We start from the raw sequence: 22173 nt of genomic DNA, 5'->3' as shown, positions 1-22173 counted from the left end.
GTTTTTGTGGTACTTGGGCCTCTCACTGTTGTGGCCTCTCCCGTTGCGGAGCACAGGCTCCAGACGCACAGGCTCAGCGGCCATGGCTCACGGGCCCAGCCGCTCCGCAGCATGTGGGATCTTCCCGGACCAGGGCACGAACCCGTGTCCCCTGCATCGGCAGGCGGATTCTCAACCGCTGCGCCACCAGGGAAGCCCCTCAAGTTTGAATCTTAAAAAGATTTTCTAAAGTGGTCCCAGGTCAGTCCTGTGCCCTGGCTCCTGGCAAACATCTCTGGATGAGATGTTTAGGTCCTCAGGATTCTCAGAGATTAAACTCAATCAAAGAAAAACTCACAAACATACAGGAAAACAAGACTCCATGACAGACAGGCAGTCAGCACAGGAGCAGTAGGTTTAAACTCTCAATAACTTCATATATTGGAATTATCAGATACAGAACACAAGATAGCTATGTATTAATGATTAAAGAAATAAAATTAGAATAAAAGAAAAGAGAAAGGGGAAGGGAAGAGTGAATAAGAGTCAGTCAAAAGTCACCTGGCAGATCTGAAGATAAATATATAAATTTTGTATATTTTTTATATTTTAGATTTTTTTAATAAATATATAAAAAATCTAATAAAATGACCAAGTTGAATTTATCACAGGAGTACAAGGTGGCTTACTATTAGAAAACCTGTATATGCAATTCTAATTCTCCATATTATCAAGACAAGAAGAAAACAAATGATCTTAAAATTTTTTTAAATATTTGATAAAATTCAATATTCATAATTCTTTTTAAAAAGCCCACATATGAAAATAAAAGCAAACAAGAAACAGAAGGAAACTTCTTAACTTGATAAAAGCTACGTGTCACAAAACAAACAAGATTAGCAACAACAATAACAACAATAAAAACCCATATAATAAGCATTATTCTGGATGGGAGAATATAAAGCATTCCCTTTAAAATCAAGAAAAAGACAAGGATGCCTACTATCACAGCTTCTATTCAACACTGTACTAGTAATTGTGGGCCATGCAAGAAGACAAGGAAATCAAATTAAATAACTGCTACACAGAAAACCTAAGAGCATTTATAAATAAATTTTTAGAACTAATAAGAGTTTAGATAAGATCAATATGCAAAAAATCATTTGCATTTCTTTACACATACACAGTTCAAAAATACAATTTTTAAAAAGACATCGTTTATAATAACAAAAATAGGGTACCTAGAAATAACTAATAAGATGTGCAAGGCTTGTATGGAAAAAATTATAATGTAAAGTTGTCAGTTCTTAAATTGATCCATATATTCTGTATGATTTTAATCAAAATCCAAATAGAGTTTTCCAAGGAACTGGACAAGTTAATTCTAAAATGTATATGGCATTGTAAAGGCCCATGAAAAAAGCCAAGCAGTAACCAAAGAAGAAGAATATATAATGACTTTACCTATTAGCTTTTGAGATATCAGGACTTACAGAGCTATAATAATTTAAACAGTTTGATATGGAGCCAGACAAATTAAATCAACCAACAAAACAGAACAGCAAAAACAGAAACATACATATATTACATATTATAAACCTATAAATAATAATTACATATTATATACATATATTCAATATGTGATACTACTGTGGGAAATGGATGAACCATATAATAAATTGTGTTCTCCATATTTTAAATGGGGGGGGTAATTGAATTCCTACTGTATAAAATAATTCCAAACAGATTTTAACACTTTAATGCTTAAATTAGAAAGATTTTGGATAAAATGTGGAATACATTTATTATCTTAGGCAAAGGAAGGATTTCTTAAAATACATAAAAAAGGGTAAATCACAAAGCAACTAATCATGAAATTAAACTATACCACAAAAGCCACATAAAGAAAATAAAAAGACAGCTCACCAACCAAGACAAAATATTTTCAATACATATAACTGACCACCAAAACATTATTAGCCAGAACTAAGAACCAAGTTTTAAAAAGACAGACTAGGGCTTCCCTGGTGGCGCAGTGGTTGAGAGTCCGCCTGCCGATGCAGGTGACGTGGGTTCATGCCCCGGTCTGGGAAGGTCCCACATGCCGCGGAGCGGCTGGGCCCGTGAGCCATGGCCGCTGAGCCTGCGCGTCCGGAGCCTGTGCTCCGCAACGGGAGAGGCCACAACAGTGAGAGGCCCGCGTATCGCAAAAATAAAATAAAATAAAAAGACAGACTATACCATGGAAAACTGAAAAAGGCAAATCAGGTACTCCACAAAAAGAGGAAGCACCAGTAGCAAAGAAATATTTGAAAAGATATTCACCTTCCTTTACATTTTCATAGCAAAACAGATGGTAGTAGCATAAAACAAGACATAAACCAATGTCCGTGGATAGGAAAATGGATAAATAAATTGTGGTATACTCACATCATAGAATACTACATACAACTGTATGCAAAAATATTCATGAGTCTTATAAACAAAATAGTTTTTAAAAACTTGCAGAAGACAACATTCAGAATGATGCCATTTTTATCAAAAGCAAAAACAAGCAAACGTTAACAATTTTGTTTACAGAGATAAATGAATGTAGTAAAATTTAATTTAGAAAGCAAAAGGTTTATTAACACAAAACTCTGGAGAGCGTTAACCTCTGTAGAGAAAGTGCAAGAAGGGCAAAGCCCAGAGTAGCTTTACCAGCACTGGTAATGTAGTAATACTTAAGTTGAGTGAGGAGTTCTTTTGCACTGTGCTTCACATTTTCTATATGTTATGCTTATTCTTTTGTATGTATCAACTATTTACATAATAAAACTTTAAATATAGCATAACAGTGATAAGACTTCTCATATTGCACACTTCTATTTTTGCCACTCCTATTAAAATTCCACCTAAGAATGGCAGAACAGTTTGCTAATTTACAATACTTCCATCCAGTGTATGTCAATGTTACTTATCCATAAACATAAACATATGTATGCTATATATACTTACATCATACAGACTGCGATAAATTAACCAAGAATTATAACTTACCTAATGTAAGCCTATGGAGCAAGCAGCAGCTCACTTCTTGAATTTTTTCACTGATAGGGAATGCTATCATGGCTTCTACCACGATATTGTAACACCTGACATTGCCACTCATGAGGACTTCAACATTACTGCCTAAATTTAAAGAAATCATAATTTTCAATAAGGTAATAATTTCCCCTTTGAAATATGCATACAAAGACACCTTACGGAGATTTTAAATATATGGCAGTATAATGGCTACATTTCCAAATTTAAATATCATGTTCTGTCAAATGGCGATAAAAACACTGTGGTTCGATGTTAATATAATACGATTTAGGACTCATCTCTAGTATTAAGGGAGAGTTGCTTTATTCCTGTATTTTTGGCTTAAAAACTTAAAGAAAATAAAGGGAAAACTGAGAGTGCTTTTTATATGAGTCAAAATACATAAAGTTTTGGCCGTAAGTTTTCAAATAATTGGATTTGGGGCCTGCTTCCGAATGAGGCACTATTATTCCATTGGATAATGGATTTTAATTGCTTCTTTTCCTCAAACCAACAGAAAGAAAATCAAGATTATATTACATAACAGAAGAGGTAGAATCAGCTATCATCTATTTCCTGTCCATTCCAGAAGGACAGCAGAAGAGCAGCCAGTGTAAAAGGCAGCAAAGCCGAGCTTCCTGTAGGCTCTGAGATAGACAGGGAAAAGAATGGATGAAGGGGAGAGGGGAGACATAATATTAAAATGTATAACTAAGGGATAAACATAGGTGAACCACAAAGGAAGGAAAGAGTCCACTGGGAAAGGCAATTAATGAACAGAGTGTGTGAACCTATGTGGAGAAAACTAATTTATATGTGTCTGAATGAAATGTTGACTATTCTTAAAACAGACAGAAAAAAGGTGTTTGCAAAACATTTTTCTTTCTTTTTTGGCACAAACTAGTCAACTGTTTTCCAAAAACTACATTTTTAATGTTTAAGTTGTATTTAAAAAACACTAAATATGGAAAAAGAAGGAAATGAAAGGAAAGGAAATGGCCTCAGTGCAATTACCTCCTTTTATTCAGAATCAAAGATACAACCTGCTCTAAATTCAAGGTAAAGTTTAAAACACTTGCTTTTTAAAAATTTTTAGTTTCTGCTTTCTTTGACATTTTCTTTATGAATCAGCACATTTACACTGGAGTTATGGTGATGTGGGTGGAAAAGAATGAATTTCAAAACAACCAGCACAAAATAAATAAATAAATGTATAGCCAAAGAAAGGTAAAATGAAGAATATATTCAGTTTGTTGGCAGTAGATGACTCAGAGAAGTTTAAATTCCATTTTCTATTATTGTTCTGCCCCATCTACTTCTAAGAGTTTAACTTTCCATGGATAAGAAAATGGTGGATTTTATAACCATTATTAAGAAAGGGCATTCTTTCACAAGGCGATTAGTCTCACATCTGTGAGATTTCTGTCTGAAACAATATATGCATATTATATATAATAAGCTACATATGTATGAAATACAAAGCATGTAGTAATACTGTCAGTGTTTTAACCACACTTACTACCTTACCAGGCACTATTCTACATTTTTCATATTATTTAACTGATTTAATCCTCACAACTTCACATGTAAGAAGATGAAATTATTACCAGATAAATGCATGTATAAATCCTGTACAAGCCCAAACATGTAATACATGAAATACAAAATGCTCATGTGAACTTACAAAACAGAAGTAATAGAAATCTGATGTATTATTTTAGTCCATTAGTATTCACTGGTAGCATACACAGCAAATTAATTTCCTCTTATCTGTATTTTTCTTGTCATAAACGTGGCTAGATTTCATAGCATCACCCAAATGCTAAACAAGAATCACAATATAGTTCAAATTCCTTCCTGTGGCTTTTCAGGCCCTAGAATCTGGTTATGTCTCCAGCCTCATCCACTGACTCTCATCAAGCCCTTCCCCTACCTCCATGAAATGGCACAGGAGCAGATGCTCAGGGCTCTACATGTGTATTACACACACGCGTGCGTGCACACACTTATAAATGCAGTTTACTGAGCTACTTTTATCCTCTTGATTCCTCTATGCTCTCTTTTGCTCCAGGATCTTTATGCTTAGGATGCCCACTGCCTGAGATACTGCCTGCACTTCTACTTCACCTCACACCTCTCCGCACACAAAGCTTTCCTCATCATTCAACACTCTGCTGAGAGATCTTGCCTCACGCCCTGTTTGTTCTCGAAACCCTAGATACGTCTGCCAACACTTGCCCTATAATACTTCGTAATCACTTCCATGCTTATCTGTATCTTGTGGGGTACTGTGGGGTCAGAAAAGGAAAGAAACATGTTTATATTTTCTGCTACTGTTTCTCCAGCACCAAGCCCAGAGCCAGTAGCAGTACAGCATCAATAAATAAAAATGTATTAAATGAATAAATGAATGAGTTTAGCATCTACAAGTTTCTAAATAATAAAAATATTTTCGAAACACACTCAAAAGGAAGATATATTGTAATTTTTCAGATTCAAAAATGAAACCACGTATGCAGGCTACTTACAAGGAATTGCTAGGGAATATAAACAGTGCAGTACATGAAACACAATTTCCTCTTCATCTTTAAAATTTTTTAATGTGCTTAGCAATATCATATAATCTTTATTCTCAACAAATTCAGTCAGTTGCTCCTCTGAAACTAAAAAATGAAAGACAAAATACCGAAAGAGCTCAAACATGATATAAAAGTTTAATTACTCAAAAATATAATATTCATGATGATTAGATAAGACAGTAGATATACAACAAACATAAATTAAAAATTATATTTTAGCAAAGAGCCCTTCCTAGGAATTTTATAACGGGAAAAAAAGCTATTGAGGTTAAAATAATTGTTTTGACCCATATTAGTTATTCCATGTTTTGAAATGTAGTGACCATATAGCGACCAGTTCTCAGAAAAATAAAATTATTTACAATTTCATTGAAAGATTCTAGAGAAAACTAATCGAATAATAAAGATGGCCTACTGAAGTGAACATATCACAATACTTAAAAAGGAGTGGTTAATGGTACATTGTTGAAGAGCAGCTCAGCTAAATGCATGAGTTCAAGAGGAATGAACTTTAGCAAATAACAAGTAATTAGACTTTGAAATACTTTATCTTAATGGCCTTGACTTCATCAGAGATCAAAAATTGTCATCATTAATTTTCATAATTAAAGTCTTGGGATGAAGCCAATGAGTTTCATATGGAGTCATTTTATTGGGTGGGAACCTCAAAAACGTATAAAATCGGGTTTATCTAGCCTGAGAAGGACACTGACATAAATGTTAGTGTCCTTTTCATAATCAACATTACTTTTTGCTGTTCAACTTTACACCAATCGTCCATATGATATAATGTGAAATTGACTGGGTTCTTCTAATAAATGAGAAGTATCACCAAACCTTCTCATTTTATGAGACAGTTTCCAGAGCATAGTTTCAAATTTGGAAAATTAACTTTACACGTGCCACTAAGTCCTGGGGGACTTCATATTCTTGAAAACTTCAGAAATGTTTCTACTCTACATTTACAGTCACAATACTGTCAGCGCTGATCTATCAGATAAGATCATCTTTTTAACATTCCCTGGTGCTTCTCCATACATCCTAGATGGATCCCACAATGCTGGTGAGTGATGCTAACCCTTCTTTCATGAATAAGAATGTGCACCTTTAACTGCAGCACAGAAGATTGTAAGCCCTCAAGACAGTAATTCCTCAAACTCTATTCTGCCCAATTCTTATCAAAAGCTTAGTTTCGAGATATGACATTTAGAGAAGACAGCCTGAAAGACATGCAGCTCCTCCATTCCTCTCTTCCACCACCAGAGAGCTGAGCCCCATGCCCATGCTGTTCTGACTCTTGATAGAATCTCTTTCACTGAAATACACTCTGTGTTCCTTGCAAACTGTATGTATTTTATCAACTGATCCAGGGAAACCCAAGGGAGTATTTTCTCAAGTCTCCCATGAGACTGATTGCTTTTTCCGATTAATGAGTTTACTTTTATCTCGAGTAACTTTGTAACCAATGATGTTTACCTCTTTGCCTGACAGGAAGCAAAGAACCAAATTTCTGGTCCATCCCTTTCCAAAGATACAGGATCTGAAGTAAGCAGTAAATTTAACCTAGCTTCATATCATTTTCCCTTCACCCATTTCCTCATTCATTTTTCTCTTCCTCTAATGTATTATAAATATCTATAAGCTATTTGAAGTCCTTCTGGAATAAGACAGGGAATTAAACAGTAGAATTTCCATTCCTGGAGCTTCCAGAAACTAGAGTAGGTAAACTGACATGAACACAGGGCCCACATACGTTATTCTTATCCTAAACTCCTAGCACTGTTGGCTCTCATAATGACACAAAAGGTGCTCTAAAAACTGTGGTAAACTGAACTGTAATGGAGATAACCAGCTGTGTACTCTCCAGCAGGCTGTTCATTTCACTTCTCTGATCCATTTCCTCATCAAGCCAGTGGAAGGACTAAAGGTTCCAACCAACTATAAAATTACATGGTTGTCTCTGCCATCATTCTCAGTGCCATGTGATAAAATACATATTAGTCTTTTTCCTAAGGGACACTTTGTAAACCTCTTGGCTCTTTATCCAGAGTCTTTAGCAATTTCTAAAACCTCTGGTGATGACTTAACATCATAAACCCAAACTTAACCTATGCTTGGCTTCACAGTATTACTTTTTCTTCCTTAACTCCTACACGTACAGTTTGCAAAGTGAATCTATGCCTTGTTAAGCAATGGAAGAAAGTTTACTACAATTGCATAATTGATAATCCATGAATGAAATTCATTCTGCAAAAACAAGCAATATTTCTGAATTAACGCCATTACTTATCCTTGACTGACAATTCAACTTTTAATAAATAGTACAATTTCAGATATTTTCTTATCATAATTATATCCTACTTATCCCACTATAAACCCTTTCTTCTTATATAAATATCAAAATAAAGAATTTGACATTTTAAATACCTCTCTCAAACAGCACATGTAAAGCTTTGCATCCAAGTTTCTGGACTTCGTCATTGGCTGAAAATGTGCGCATGGCATCGAAAATTAACAAGAAAATATCATTTTCTTCATCCAATATCAGCAAAGTGATTTTACCTATTCCAAAGAGAAAAATATGCTCCAAGTAAATAGCTGCTTTAACATTTAATGTCTTCATTTTTACATGAGGGCTAGGAATGGTTTGTGGACTTCTCTTTTTGATGAACCACTTAATTGCCCCAGATGTTAGACCTATCAAGCTTTACGGTCTTTCTAAATGAGATAAATTCCCAGTACACTTTACTATAACTCTGTGATTCCCAATCAATACCCATAGCCAAGACCTCTTGCCCAGAATTCCTGAAACATTTCTACCTGCCTCTTAGACAACACCATCTGAATACTCCATGGCCCCCCAAACCTAGCCGACTCCAGTTCCATCTCTTCATCAATAACCACCATCCAATAGTTACCAGAGAAACTACAGTCATCTTCCTTCTTTCATCCTCCCTCTCTCTTCTCATTCTCTGACTAGCCAAAGAATCAACTCATTACCAAGTCCTTCAAGTCTAACTTCTAAATATCTCAGAAACTGCTTTTGAACTAGGCCTCTCCATTTCTGTCTTGTTCAGGACCCCAACACTTCTCACCTAGAATGCAAACACAATTGCTTAATTGCTCTGGTAGGCCCAAATCCCTACCTAACTAGTTTATCTGCTGCGTTATATTTCTAAAACACAAATGTGATCTGTAAATCCCTTGCTGAAGTCTTCTAAGGCCTTCTCGCACTCCTCGGTCTGACAAACAAGACTCTTCACAGACTACGTGTATCTCATCAGCCTCACGTCCCTCCCTGCACTACTGAATCCAAATATGCTAAACTCCTGGCTCATCATGAACACATTTCTTTTGATATCTTGTTGCACTTGCACTAGCTGCATGGAATGCCCTTGCCATTTTCTGCACCAAATATGATCCTACCTTAAATCAAGAAATAACACTAACAGTACCTATTCTGTCAATAAAAACTGTAGGAGTGGTAGTCGTAGCAAACACTTCTACAGCATATAACATGTCAGGCATAGGTTGAAGTATTAGGTAGTTCACTCTAAAACGTGTAAACCACCACAACCCCGTGAGGTAGGTGCAACCCTCGTGTGAGATAGAGATAAGGAAACTGAGGCACAGAAGTGATGCAGTGACTTTGCCCAAAGTAGAACAAATAAGAGGCAGAACTGGATTCAAATTAAAGCAGGTCATGACCATGCTCTTAACGCCTACAAATGAGCTTAGCTGCTCTCTTCTCTTTGTTCCTATGGTGGTTTTCTTCATATCTCTGTTAGAGTACTTTCCTCATTACACTGAAATGATTTCTTTAAATGCTTTTTATCTCTTTGTCAGTGTTGTCCAATTCTGTAGCCACCAATCACATGATGCTACTTAAACTCAAATTTAAATCAATTAAAATTAAATAAAATTAAAATTCAGTTTCTCACATTTCCAATGTTCAACCACTACACGGGGCTACTGGCCATGGTTTTGAACATGTACAACATTTCCTTCATTGCAAAAAGTTATATTGGACAGTGGTGCTGGACTGTGAACTTCTACATTGTAGGAACTTTGCCTCACCTCTCTGAGAGTTCTCTAGCAGCCAGCACAGCAGTAAGTGCCCAATAACTATTACCTCAGTTAACAAATAAGCCAAACAAAAAAATGATTCATAAATTAGCCTCTAATAAGTACCTGAGATGAACTCTAAAACACATTACAAACTTTCCTAAAAGCTCCAAATTCTTAATGTTACGTGGAAGAAATTACCTAGTCTTTTCAAAACACATGTCACATTTCCTATTTGTCTACATGCTGCTAACCCTGATATATTCATGTTGGGAGATTTCTCAAATTCATAAACCGCCTGTCCATTGCCAAATGGAGAATAAATCTTTACCTCCCCACCCCCACCAAAAAAAAAAGAAAGATCCCAAGGATGAGTTTAAATAAATCATGGTTAAGACTAGTTAGTACATCCCATTATATATTTTAATAAAAGGCTCTGGTGAAGTGGTGAGTACCTTCTGGCCTTTCCTATCCCTCTGCAGTTCATTCTCTGATCTTCACCCTCTTTCTTCCTTTCTCTTTCTCCTATTGGACCTTCATCACTTAGCATGGCCAATGAGGGCCTTTAAAAATCTTACCACCCACACATCCGGCCCCTCCCAGGCCTCTGCAATGCTGCACATGCTGTTTTCTTGACCTAATGCACCCTTCACACTTTGAAGGAAATCCACCCTATCCTTCATGCTTAGCTTCCCTGAAAGGAGCCTTCCTTCTCAGAACCTTACATCATAGCAAGTGTCTGTCACAGCAATGATCACAACTACTGCACCACAGCAACATTCTTTGTCTTCAGGTCCATTATCCTCCAAGTATAAGTTTACTCAGGGAAAGAACCTGACATGTGAAATCAGACCCTGGTTCTACTACTTTTGGGCTGAGGCAATCTCTCTATGCTTCAGTGTTCTCTAGAAAACTGAGATAAAATACTAAACTCAAGGGATGTTTTGAGGATTATGTTTTTAAAAGCATATTAAGTATTTTACATGTTAAGCCTAGCATTTAGCAAGCACTCAAGAAGAAATGCTATATATTTTTATTATGACATATTACTATTGTGTCATACTCTAGAGCATATATTATAGAAAACATATTAGGGATATAATGAAGTACAATACAGTCATGACAAGGACATGTATGGCTAACAAACTAATGAGAATGTGAGATGTGGGACCAGATCTGAGCAGCAAAGCTGGGGACAGAAATTAGATTTGAGAGTAATATATAAGATGATGTTTAAGGCCAAGATATTGAGTGGTATTTTTGAGAGAAAAAGTGTAGAGAAAAGAGATAAGGAAAGAAAATGGAAGGGCTTCCCTGGTGGCGCAATGGTTAAGAATCTGCCTGCCAATGCCAATGCAGGTGACACGGGTTTGGACCCTGGTCCAGGAAGATCCCACGTGTCACAGAGCAACAAAGCCCGTGCACCACAACTACTGAGCCTGTGCTCTAGAGCCCGCAAGCCACAACTACTGAGCCCACATGCCACAACTACTGAAGCCCATGCACCTAAAGCCCATGCTCTGCAACAAAGAGAAGCCACCCAGTGAGAAGCCCGCGCACACAATGAAAAGTAGCCCCTGCTCCCCGCAACTAGAGAAAGCCCGCGGGCAGCAACGAAGACCCAATGCAGCCAAAAATAAATAAATAAATTTATTTTTTTTTTAATGGAAACACAGAATTTTGGAAATCATCAATATTGAGGTTATATTATGTGATTATAATTTTAAAAACAACATCAAAACACATTTAGCAAATGGTTTAAAATGGTTTTTTTGAGTCAACATTAAAAATGTGTGTATATACTACCTGAAGTTAGGAGAAGATCTAAGGCCTTCAGTCCAACAGTTGACAGGTTGACACTGGCATTATGAACTGTTAGCATTTTAAGAATCAGTCTGTAATTAAAAACAAAAATCAAGATCATACCTAGATGTTTGCTCTTTTATATATTGTTTTTTTACTCACCTATATTTTTATTCATCTCATTGTATTTCACTCCCTATATTGAAGCTAGTGTATTTTTTCTCCCTATAAACCTGAGCCAGGTTTATGATGATTAACAGGGAATTATTATGAGTCTCAATAGAACAGTTATAACTTTTTCCTCTAAATATTCAAATTCAATTATTAACTATTTCACCCAATTCTATATCCAAAATAATATTGAGTTATATGGACCAAGGGATCAATCATTTTATATGTGATACAAACTTGTGAACTATATGTTATACACACTGATATTATTATAGAGAGATGTAATTTAAATGTTAGCTTGTATATAAAAATTAAGAACCATTTGAATATTTAAATTATTGATTTTTACTATTTTTGAAAGAGAAATTGATATTTTTTAACAGAAAGTGAACCTAGTCTATCAATAGTATTCAATTAGTTCAAATGCATTAAATTTGAGCCCCTGAGCTATCAGTTCTAAAATATACAATCTTTAGTCTATTCCTACCCCAGTGCTGTTTGGCTTTCTATTGTTAGGAGAAGAGAGAGCCTCCATGGCTTCACCTAGATCCAAGAAACTTGGCACTCGGTCTCCAGGTGGTGAGGTGAGGAATTGAGAGAACCTGTCCTTCGACTCTGTCAATTCTCCTCCTACCTATGCTGCCCCCACCTCTCCCTGCACCACTCCCACTATTCCTGACTTCAACACCACAAGAGATTTCTCCTTTAGTACTGTAAGCCTTTGGGGGGATAAAAGTCCTTGAATATAAGGAGATACATTTTGCAATAAATATTTGCTGGTAATGATCTACTATGCTCCACTGTAGAGACAGTGTGTCTACACTGTTCACACTACTTCTGGCCTAAAGGAGTGTAATACCTGATGAACAGGAGATGAATGAATGATGAGTGAGTGACCAAAATGAGTGAATGAAACTCCCTGTAGAAATGTTTATGTAAGTTAATTTGAACATTTGGTTTATACTAGAATATGACTAGATGAGTTTTCCATTGCTCCCTAAAGTTAGATGGCTAATCTTTGGGGATCTTGGAAATTCTCATCCAAACCAAGGGACACATAACATTACAACTACTAATTGCAGGCATATTTCGTCTAATTCCCCATTAAATGCCATATTCTTTACTATTGACTCATAGAATTTCAGAGATTAGTTTGGAGATGAGAACACCTATTAACTGTAAATAGTCTCTTTTCAAAGCACACTCTTTAGATGCTAGAAACTGAAGAACAGCAACACATGTTTATCAAAGATGGAAAAATGTATAAGCACGGACATGCTCGCCTATGAACAAACAGCTCTGATTTGTCAAAATCTGCAGCCACAGTTAATACTAATAAATAATGCAAAGATGTAAAATTTAGTTTTGCATTAATTACATTTTTCACAAGCAATATGCCTTTGGAAGCAATTAGTATTCACTTCTCTGTGGTAAAGAAAAGTCACATTAGGTATAAAGAACACCTAAAGCTGATGACAGAAGATATTTTCTTAAATGTCAAGAAACAAAGTTATCCAAAAAGGATTTTCCTGGAAACATATTTTTTTTCAGAAAAGTTTTTCTTAACTAATTATGGCTAAAGAAGTAGTTTCATTTAAGTAGTCATTATGTTGCAAACTGCAATAATATAGCTGGTAAATAGCTATCAAGATTTGGCTGCAGACGTGCTGAAAGATAATTTCCTTTTTTTTCTTCATTTTGAAAGCTCATTAAATATATATGTATGAATATACCTAAATGTACTTTTTAACGACAGTAAAGCATAAACTTCTATATTACTATTTATAGAACTAACATTTTTAGTTCCCATATTTTTGTTTTGAAGAAGTAGTGGTTTGTGTCAGTTCTACTATTAAAAAGTAAAAAAAAAAAAAATAAAAAACAAAACTTTCCTTGGTTTGAATTCATAAGCAGTCATCAACAATCTACAACTTAATCAGTTGTATAACTATTATTATATTACTAAAATAATAACAACACCTGACTTCTTACCTCAAATGTTAGTTTTCTAATTCAAATAGATTATAGACTTCTGAGTCAAAAACTCTCTATAAATGTAAATCATTGATTCAAGGAAAACTATATGTATTTTAAAGGATTTTTACTAGATTGGCTTGGATTGCAAATATAATGTATCAAGGGAAGGGTTGTCATACGTGCAGATAAATATTCAATGCAGTTTGTTTTTACATACTTACTGGTGAACCCCTAGGACTTCCCAATCATGTCCAATATCCTGGGGACCCATTAAGCTTTGCATTGTATTTGGACAGATTTCTATTAATTTGCATAAAAGTGACCAACCCACCTAAAAACAAGAAAGACAAATATTCACATTTTTTTAAAAATCACACAAATAGAATATATTCAGTCAAAGAATCTCTTCATTCTTAATAGAATAGGTGGCTACATTATTTTAAAGTAATAATTTTAAAACAAAATGATACTCTAAAAATGCTTACTGAGAAAAGCAACTCATATACTTAGAATACATCTTTCTTCAAAAATGTATTGAAAAGGCATACAAAAATTATTATAACATTTCTGAACGATGAAGGCAATAGATTGCCTATTGTCTAAATAAAAGGAAATAAAACACACACCAAAAAATAGTTTTAGAGGACACACCAAAATTATGAAGTACAGGAAAGGTTATTCTCAGGCCTTCGTACTTTTTAAGGTATATCTACCTGACAGATTTTCTTCTAAATATTTAGTACTTTAATTATAAGAAGAAATGAAGTAATTTGGAATGGAGGATTAGGGGAAGTTGGAGATTTTGATGGCAAAGTGTAAATTATCAGGAAAGACTGCTCCCCAGATAATGGAGCTAGAAAAAATAGCAAAAGAAGTAGCATCGTATGATGACAATGTAACACCTTTCATAGGTAAAAGAGAAAGGCACTATGAGATAGAGAGGAGGTAAAATTTCTCAGTGGACCCCTCTAGATTTCTTCCATACCCCTAAATATGAGCTGATGAGGTCTAGACATCACAAGTGTCCCTAAACTCTCTCACATTTCCAAATTAAGTATGATCTTACTGATGCATTTTAAATATACCTTTGTTCAGCTCATTTATACATGATGCCAACTTGAATAAGTTGCTCTTTACTTCTGAAAAAAATACATTTTAAAAATACGATATTTTAATTCCAAACTAGAGATTAAATTTAACTCACTTTTCCTGTTATAGTTTCCTCCCCCAATTTAAGGACTCTTCAATTCTTTCTACTATATTACAGAACTAAACTTGATATAGTCAGAAAAGGAAAATAGAAAATGCATATACAAGCAGATCTAGAGATTAATGAAAAAGTGCCCAAGCACGATGTGTGATAAATACCAATATAATATGAATCCTGAAAGCAGGATTTGCTAGAATTACTCAGGGAAGAATATAATACAGAAAAGGTAGGATTTGAGTCAGATTTCAAAAGAATTGTAAATTTGGCCACTCAAAATAGGGAAATGGAAACTTCTAATACTGATGAATTGTGAGGAAGGAAAGTAAGATGCTAAATTGGCACGTTTCCTACTTGTTTATAGGAATAAACAAGGGGTATTTAATAAGATAAAAGTGATTACATAAAATCTCTTTACAATATTATTTCCAGATCTTTTCTGGATTAAGCATGAATTGCTTTACTCTGTCATCACTTCCTCTTACACGATTTCCAATTCCTTGAAAAGGCAGCAATTTCTGACAGCTATTTTTACCTATATTTAAGTAGACAACCTCCTCCACGTAAGCGGAACAGATATTGACAATCCGGATGTCATAGAAACTGGCTATTTTTGTGCTTTCATAAAATCATCAAGACTTTTTTCCCCAAGTATTTCAAAAATTAACATTTGGAACAGTTTCTGGTGGGAAATAAATCATAAATCACACAGGATGCTATACTCATCTCTGCACCTGCATGGCTGACTCAAGGAGAAAACCCGTTTTGTTTTGCTTGATGAAATAGCAGCATCAGTAATTGCTTTGCAAAAAGACTGAGGCAACTGAGCTTCCAAGATTAAACAGAATCACTAGCAGCAAAGCAGAGGTAACAATTGATCCATCAATGTATTCAATTAAAAGCTTAACTTTCAAAAAGAGAAGGCTCCCATCCTGCACAGTTATAATACGATTAAATTGGTAGTTTCACTTTATTATAATTATTCTGTAAACTCAAGTATCTAAGTAATGCACAATGGGAAAGAGTCTAGGGGTTAAAGAAAATTCGTATATTTCACCCACTTACATCAAAGGTGGAAACTGTGTGGATAAAGAGAAGTAATGTAAATTGAAGAACACAGAGAAATGATCAGATGACTAACAGGAAAAGAAATTTATAAGACAGCAGCCTAACTACCAATTCTCTAAAGATTGTCATTTATTAAGGAGAACTAATAAAATATGAAAAGACATTGAAAATAAAAATTCAGAGTCTGGAATGTCATGTTAAATGAATTCTGAAAACAAACCTTACCATTTACTTTTGAAGGGTACTTTACCTTAACTCCTTAAATTCATCAAGTGCTTTTAATTCAGCACCTCCAGCTGATTCAAGATATAAAGCTTTAAAGAATATCTATACTAATTTCACCAGTAATATGAAGAAATCTGAAGGAACAATTTTTTTTCTTTTAAGTGGAGTATTGAAATATCAGTAGAGCTACCCCACTCCACATCCCTTTGATAAGATCAATGATAATTTAAATCAATAATGTCATTGTGCGTAGCACAGCCACAGTATTTGTACCATACCATTGTACTTTTTACTTGCGTAAAAATCTTATGATATCAGCACCTATTATATGATGGAAAAAGATTCTGAAGGTGTGTGAAGCTTGAGTCCTACCTCTGTCACTAGCTCTGCGATCCTAAATGAGCTACTTATTCTGAGGAAAAAACATTCAGTGAGATTTCTGAGAGGACAGTGCGAGTCCAGCGAGAATCAAATGATATAATATACATAATGCCCTTTGTAGATTAATATATTGTGCTGAAACTAATAATTCTGTTCCATTAAATTACCAAATCAAAAGACAATTCCTTATTTTCATTTATTTCTGGTACCTACTGGGCAAGGATATTGAGGGACACTCATAACTACTCCAAACAAACATGTCCAGGGTCAGGCAGTTTCTAAAATGAAGAATTAGGTGGTGGGAATGTTGCAGGCTCCCCTGGATTCTCAAGTCTAGCACTGCCTCCTCTGGACCCTGCAGACCAAAGGCCATCCAGGGCCCAACTGTTCTGAGTTGTACCTGGCAGAGGAGACTCTACCAAGAACAGAATCCAAGGAATGGAGGCTGCCAGATAAGGCACTTTGGAACAGCAAAGCAGAGGCAAGTAAGGATGATGTGGGTGGAGAGTAGCAAGCACGGATAGGCCAGTGCCAGGGAGTGACTCACGTTTCATGGGCAAAATTCAGACATTGGGTGTTAAAAAGAACAGTGTCTTTATCCTGTCTCCATTTTTTTATGATCTTATTTGCTAACAGCCTGAAAATCAATACTCAGATGGGAAATATTTCAGTTGAAGAAAAATAAAAGTAACCATTTATCTGAGATATAAACATCTTCATATAAAAGAAGCTAGATATATGTTTCACCCAAACTAGACATAGCTAGACACAGAGATTAGCATAAGATAGACAGATACAGACTTAGAGATCCAGATAATTCTTACATCTGTCTAGCCTCTCAGTAGGTATTAAGAAACACTGCACCTCGATAGAGTTCAAAGTTCAATTCTCTTTCCCTTCAGGATGTAACATGCAAATGAAAAAAGTAATTTCAGATCGGCAAATCTCAATTACCTACAAAGGAAGTTAACCTTAGGCAGTAATTTTGTTTTGACTGTAAATCATCCTTAATTATCATCTTAAGGCTCCTTTTTAAATATATTTAAGATATGTAACAAATTTCTGGGTTTCCTACAGTGCAGATTCTAAGATTCACTTTTACATTCATTTCATACGAAAACAGTTGAGAAGTATAGATTTAAACTTATAGGGGAATCCTAAAACAAACATCACTCTCTTTAGATAATACAAGATGTACTACAACTAAAGAAGGTTAGAAATCTGTCTTCACGTTTAAAAAAAAAGAAAACCTTAAACCTATGAGAGTTTGCCAGTAACTTCATTTTATTAATTTAATTATTATTAGTTCTATTACTGTTCGTTATTCCTCTTTCCCAAACTATTCACAATTGTGTCATCTGTAGGACATGCTGTACATTGGGAAGATTCTTAGAATAATTTTATTTAAGCACTGATGAACTAGCCATCTAGCCAATGTCAGAACTAAACCTCAACCCATTATTATTCCCCTCCCACCACCATCCATATTCTGTCAGCCGATTGTATAAAGTTACTTCCTAAATACAATTAGGGAGCCCACAGTTGGCCCTCTTACACCGTTAACATTTGATAACGCTTCCATCTTAAAACCAGTCAGCGGTTTGTCAGGACAAATCTCAGAAATAACCCAGAACTCTGGGTATAGAATATTAATAGAAAAACACCTATTTCCAATGAGAAGGGGAAATGGGAGAAATGAAAACAACTCCTTTACCTGCTGCACACTAGCGACTCTCATATACGAGTCCAAGACGATCAACAGAGGCACGTGGACATTTTTGTCTTGAAATAACTTGGAGGCTGCAAAAGAAGGGGGTTAGGGAAAAGTAGCAAAGTCACGATTCATGGCACCCTTTTAAGTCTGAAAAGGAGGGAGAAAGCAAAAGTAGTGAACTCAAGACCTTCCTAGAATTGTCAGCTCTTTTCTGCCCTAAGGAGTAGAGAGTTTGAGGCTTCTCAAGAATCCAGGTTTGTGCGTCCACAAAGTTCGGGGGGAGAAAGTTTGTAAAAAAAAGGCCGAGGGGGAAGGAGGCCCGGGGGGGAAGGAGGGCCGACGGCGGGGCGGTAAAGGGGCAGTTTCCTGGCAAACGATTACCGTGGTCGGCGTAAGTGAACACGAGCATATCCTCCAGGATTTGGACCAGCGTCTCTATCTGTTTTCCTTCCTGGACATTGTTCAGCCTGACTATCAACTTCTTCAGAGTTTCCTCCTCCTCCTCCTCGCACTCCTGGCAGCTGCCACTGGCCATGACCGACCCTGCTCCAAACCGGCCGCCCCTCCTGCACCAAGGCCGGCCGCTCCGGTCTGAAGACGAGCCCAGCTCACCGCCCGCAGCCAGCGCTCCCGGCTAACCCCATCTGCACCCACGCCCGCCCATTTACGCGAAGGCGGTGGCTCCGCGCCTGGCGCCGCCCTCCCCCGCCCGCTCCCTCTCCTCCTCTGCTTCCCCCTCCCCCACCCAGGGCCAAAACACAGCTCTGGGGCCTGCGAGAGGTTCGGCTGAGATGCGGTGCCCGCAGAACCGTGGCAAACGGGCAGGACGCAGCAAGAGCCCGCCCGGCCCGGGTGATAGTGGCCGTGGCCCCCGCGCCGGCCGAGACGAGACCCCGGGCCGCCGCAGCCTCCCGAGACCGGATCCCGCTCTCCGCGGCGGCGCGGCCGGGAGTCGCGCAGGAAGAAACCGACTCCGCCAAGTGCCCAGTCTCCGGGCCCTGCAGCAGCCGGCGAGGTGCGCGGTCGGCACCGCGGCCCACGCGCCCCGACCCACCAGCCTGGACTCCTGCAGCCGCGCGGAAGGTCTGGGAACTAGGAAGAAGAAAAATAAAAGCTGCCGCGGATCTCCAGATCTAAGAATAGAAATCGGGGCGTTGGGAAAAGACGGAGACGCCCAGTTGGCCCCTTTTAGGAAAACATTCTCTTCATAGTTACCACTATAGGGAGATGAGTAATTTCCCCCCAAGGATGGACGAAGATTTAAGCAACCAAAATGTACCCAGTTAAATGCTTTTCTATGGTTGCTGTGGCTGTTTGTAGGGAAGGAAACAAAAACATTTTTCCTGTTAGTTATCTGGAAGCTCTGCTGGCCAAAAGGCCACTAAAATTAGATTTTGAAAATTTAAGCTTCAGTTCAGTGCAATTACTAAAGAGAGGGCTTCCCTGATGGTGCAGTGGTTAGTAATGGGCCTGCCAAGGCAAAGGACACGGGTTGGAGCTCTGGTCCAGGAAGATCCCACATGCTGTGGAGCAAGTAAGCCCGAGCGGCCACAACTACTGAGCCTGAGCTCGAGAAACCATGAGCCACAACTACTGAAGCCCCCCTGCCCTAGAGAGCCCGTGCTCTGCAACAAGAGAAGCCACAGCAATGAGAAACCGGTGCACCCCCGCGTACAGTGGCCCCCGCTCGCTGCAACTGGAGAAAGCCCGTGCAGCAAGGAGGACCCCATGCAGCCAAAAATAAATTAATTAAATAATTTTTTTTAAAAACCTACAGAAAAACACAGGATGAATGAAATGAAGAGGTGAGAGATAACAAACCTAAACATTGTTCTCTTTATATTCAAAATTACTAAAGTGTTAAAAAACAAAGTACCACAGTAATGTGTTTTTTCAGGAAGAGAAACCCGAGCAAGAAAAACTAAAGACAAGGCTGGACAAAGATAATCTATTGCCTTCAGAAGCTCTCTCCTGGGATGGGGGTCGGGGGGGATCATTCACAACGGAGAAGATTGGACTTCTGTTACCCAATTCTGACGACACTTCTGAAATGGATAAGACAGCTACTTATCCTTCTTTTACTGATGAGGAAACGGAAATTTAAAGTCGATAAGAGAAGAGCATTGTTGGTGCCACACAGATGAGAACTTGAGAGTCAGGGCTTACATGCAGGTAGATCTCCTAACCCTAAATTGAAGGTTGTTTACACTCTACCACTTTAATCAAAATGAGCTAGGCTTCCTTTATATGTTAGATAAGTAGATCGGAAATTCAAATTCAGCCTGAATACTGTGACTGTGTTTTATTTTCAGAAAGACTTTTTATATTTTAGAGACACATGCTCAGATGTTCACATTTGAAATGATAGAATATTAGGATTTGCTTAGAGGTAATCCAGTGGTGGGGAGAAGGGTGGAATGCATCAAAGGAGACATGAAACAATACCAACTTTTGAACTGATCATTGTTGACGATAGCGATGGGTTCATGTGGATTACTGTACTGTTTTCCCTGTATAAAATTTTCTGTAATGAAAAAACAAAACAAAAATCTTTCAACCTTGTCATCTGTATCATACCTGAAGTGTATCTTTTCCTAACTGAACTTGTTTCAACTTCTAACTAACCAGTTAGGATGTTCCTAGGAATGCTCCCTTTCATGCCTTCCTTCCCATTCCTCTGTATCAGTTTCTTCTTCCCAGTCTCCTGGGTTATTAGCTTGCAAAAAGTTAAAAATAGGGCTTCCCTGGTGGCGCAGTGGTTGAGAGTCCGCCTGCCGATGCAGGGGACACGGGTTCGTGCCCTGGTTCGGGAGGATCCCACGTGCCGCGGAGCGGCTGGGCCCGTGAGCCATGGCCGCTGCGCCTGCGCGTCCGGGGCCTGTGCTCCGTGGCGGGAGAGGCCACGACAGTGAGAGGCCCGCGTACTGCCAAAAAAGGAAAAAAAAAAAAGTTAAAAATATATCTCCTTGCCAAAAAAAATAAATAAATCTAAGTAAAAAGATGTCTCTTCTTTTCCTCAGTTTATTCATCTGTCTCTTGCCTATTGATTGTCCACTCTATATCAGCCAGACTGGGGGTAGACGATTAAGGACATGAATTCTCTGCTGGGACCATTTTCCCAAACTACTGCAGTGGTAAGGCAAAGTATCTTCTTGGCTTTGAAAACTGTTTAATGGATTGACTAAAATCCCAACACTTATTAAGTCTTCAGATAGTTAACAGGCTGAAAAGGAAAACTTCAAGCACAAATTCATGATAGAGGTAATGTTCAGTGGAGAATAAAATGGCACTGGAACAGTTGACTAACATCCTGGGAGCAGAAAATAAAACAGACATTGCTAATTACAGTAAATTACCAAAACAAATTCCAGATGAGTTAAAAAGTTAAATGAAAATAACTAAAAAGAAAATATAAATTAACAGTTATTTAATCTTGGTGTGAGGAAACATAAAAACTACAGAAGATTGGTGTATGTAACTCCATAAAAATTCTAATTTTCTGTAGTCAAGGAAAACAACAAAAATAAAACTAAAAGGCAAATGGCATACTGTAAAAAAAAAAGTTGCAATACATATGACAAAAACAATTAGCCTTAATTTTGTAAAAGTTCTTACAAATCACTGGATGGGAAATGACAAGGCACAGGTACCCCAGAAGAAAAATGGATTAAAGTTTTGAACTGGAAATTCACTGTGAATGGACAATAACCATAAGGAAAGTATATTCACAACTATACAAAAATTGTGTTCCTAAATACCAGTAACACATAATTATAAAATTCAATTTTCAGTGTGTATCAGTGCATAATAACAACAATGAGAAAGAGAGAGAGAACTTGGGAGTAGATCTAACGAAGTATTTTTAAAACCTTTATGAAGAAATTATTAAACTGTATTAAAAGGCATTATTAACAAGGTATAAATGAGTGAATAGGCCA

The 22173-nt window shown here is 37.1% G+C and overlaps 1 protein-coding gene across 1 annotated transcript in view; it reads right to left on the bottom strand.

Annotated features, from left to right (window-relative positions):
- The window catches only part of LRRK2 (leucine rich repeat kinase 2), a 155807-nt gene extending 136437 nt beyond the window's left edge, over window positions 1-19370 (bottom strand). Inside the window, exons 1-7 of the mRNA XM_067009064.1 lie at window positions 18617-19370; window positions 18236-18321; window positions 13862-13971; window positions 11496-11584; window positions 8052-8186; window positions 5574-5708; window positions 3019-3150 (exon numbers count right to left, since the gene is read on the bottom strand). Of these exons, the coding sequence (XP_066865165.1) occupies window positions 3019-3150; window positions 5574-5708; window positions 8052-8186; window positions 11496-11584; window positions 13862-13971; window positions 18236-18321; window positions 18617-18770 (841 nt within the window). The 5' untranslated portion in view covers window positions 18771-19370. The remainder of the gene's footprint in view (window positions 1-3018; window positions 3151-5573; window positions 5709-8051; window positions 8187-11495; window positions 11585-13861; window positions 13972-18235; window positions 18322-18616) is intronic.
- Between the last annotated feature and the right edge of the window lie 2803 nt (window positions 19371-22173).

The sequence above is a fragment of the Kogia breviceps genome, chromosome 12, assembly GCF_026419965.1.
Source record: "Kogia breviceps isolate mKogBre1 chromosome 12, mKogBre1 haplotype 1, whole genome shotgun sequence".
NCBI classification, from domain to species: Eukaryota; Metazoa; Chordata; class Mammalia; order Artiodactyla; family Physeteridae; genus Kogia; species Kogia breviceps.
The sequence above is the reverse complement of the archived record's forward strand: the minus strand, read 5'-3'. Positions and strand labels throughout refer to the sequence as shown.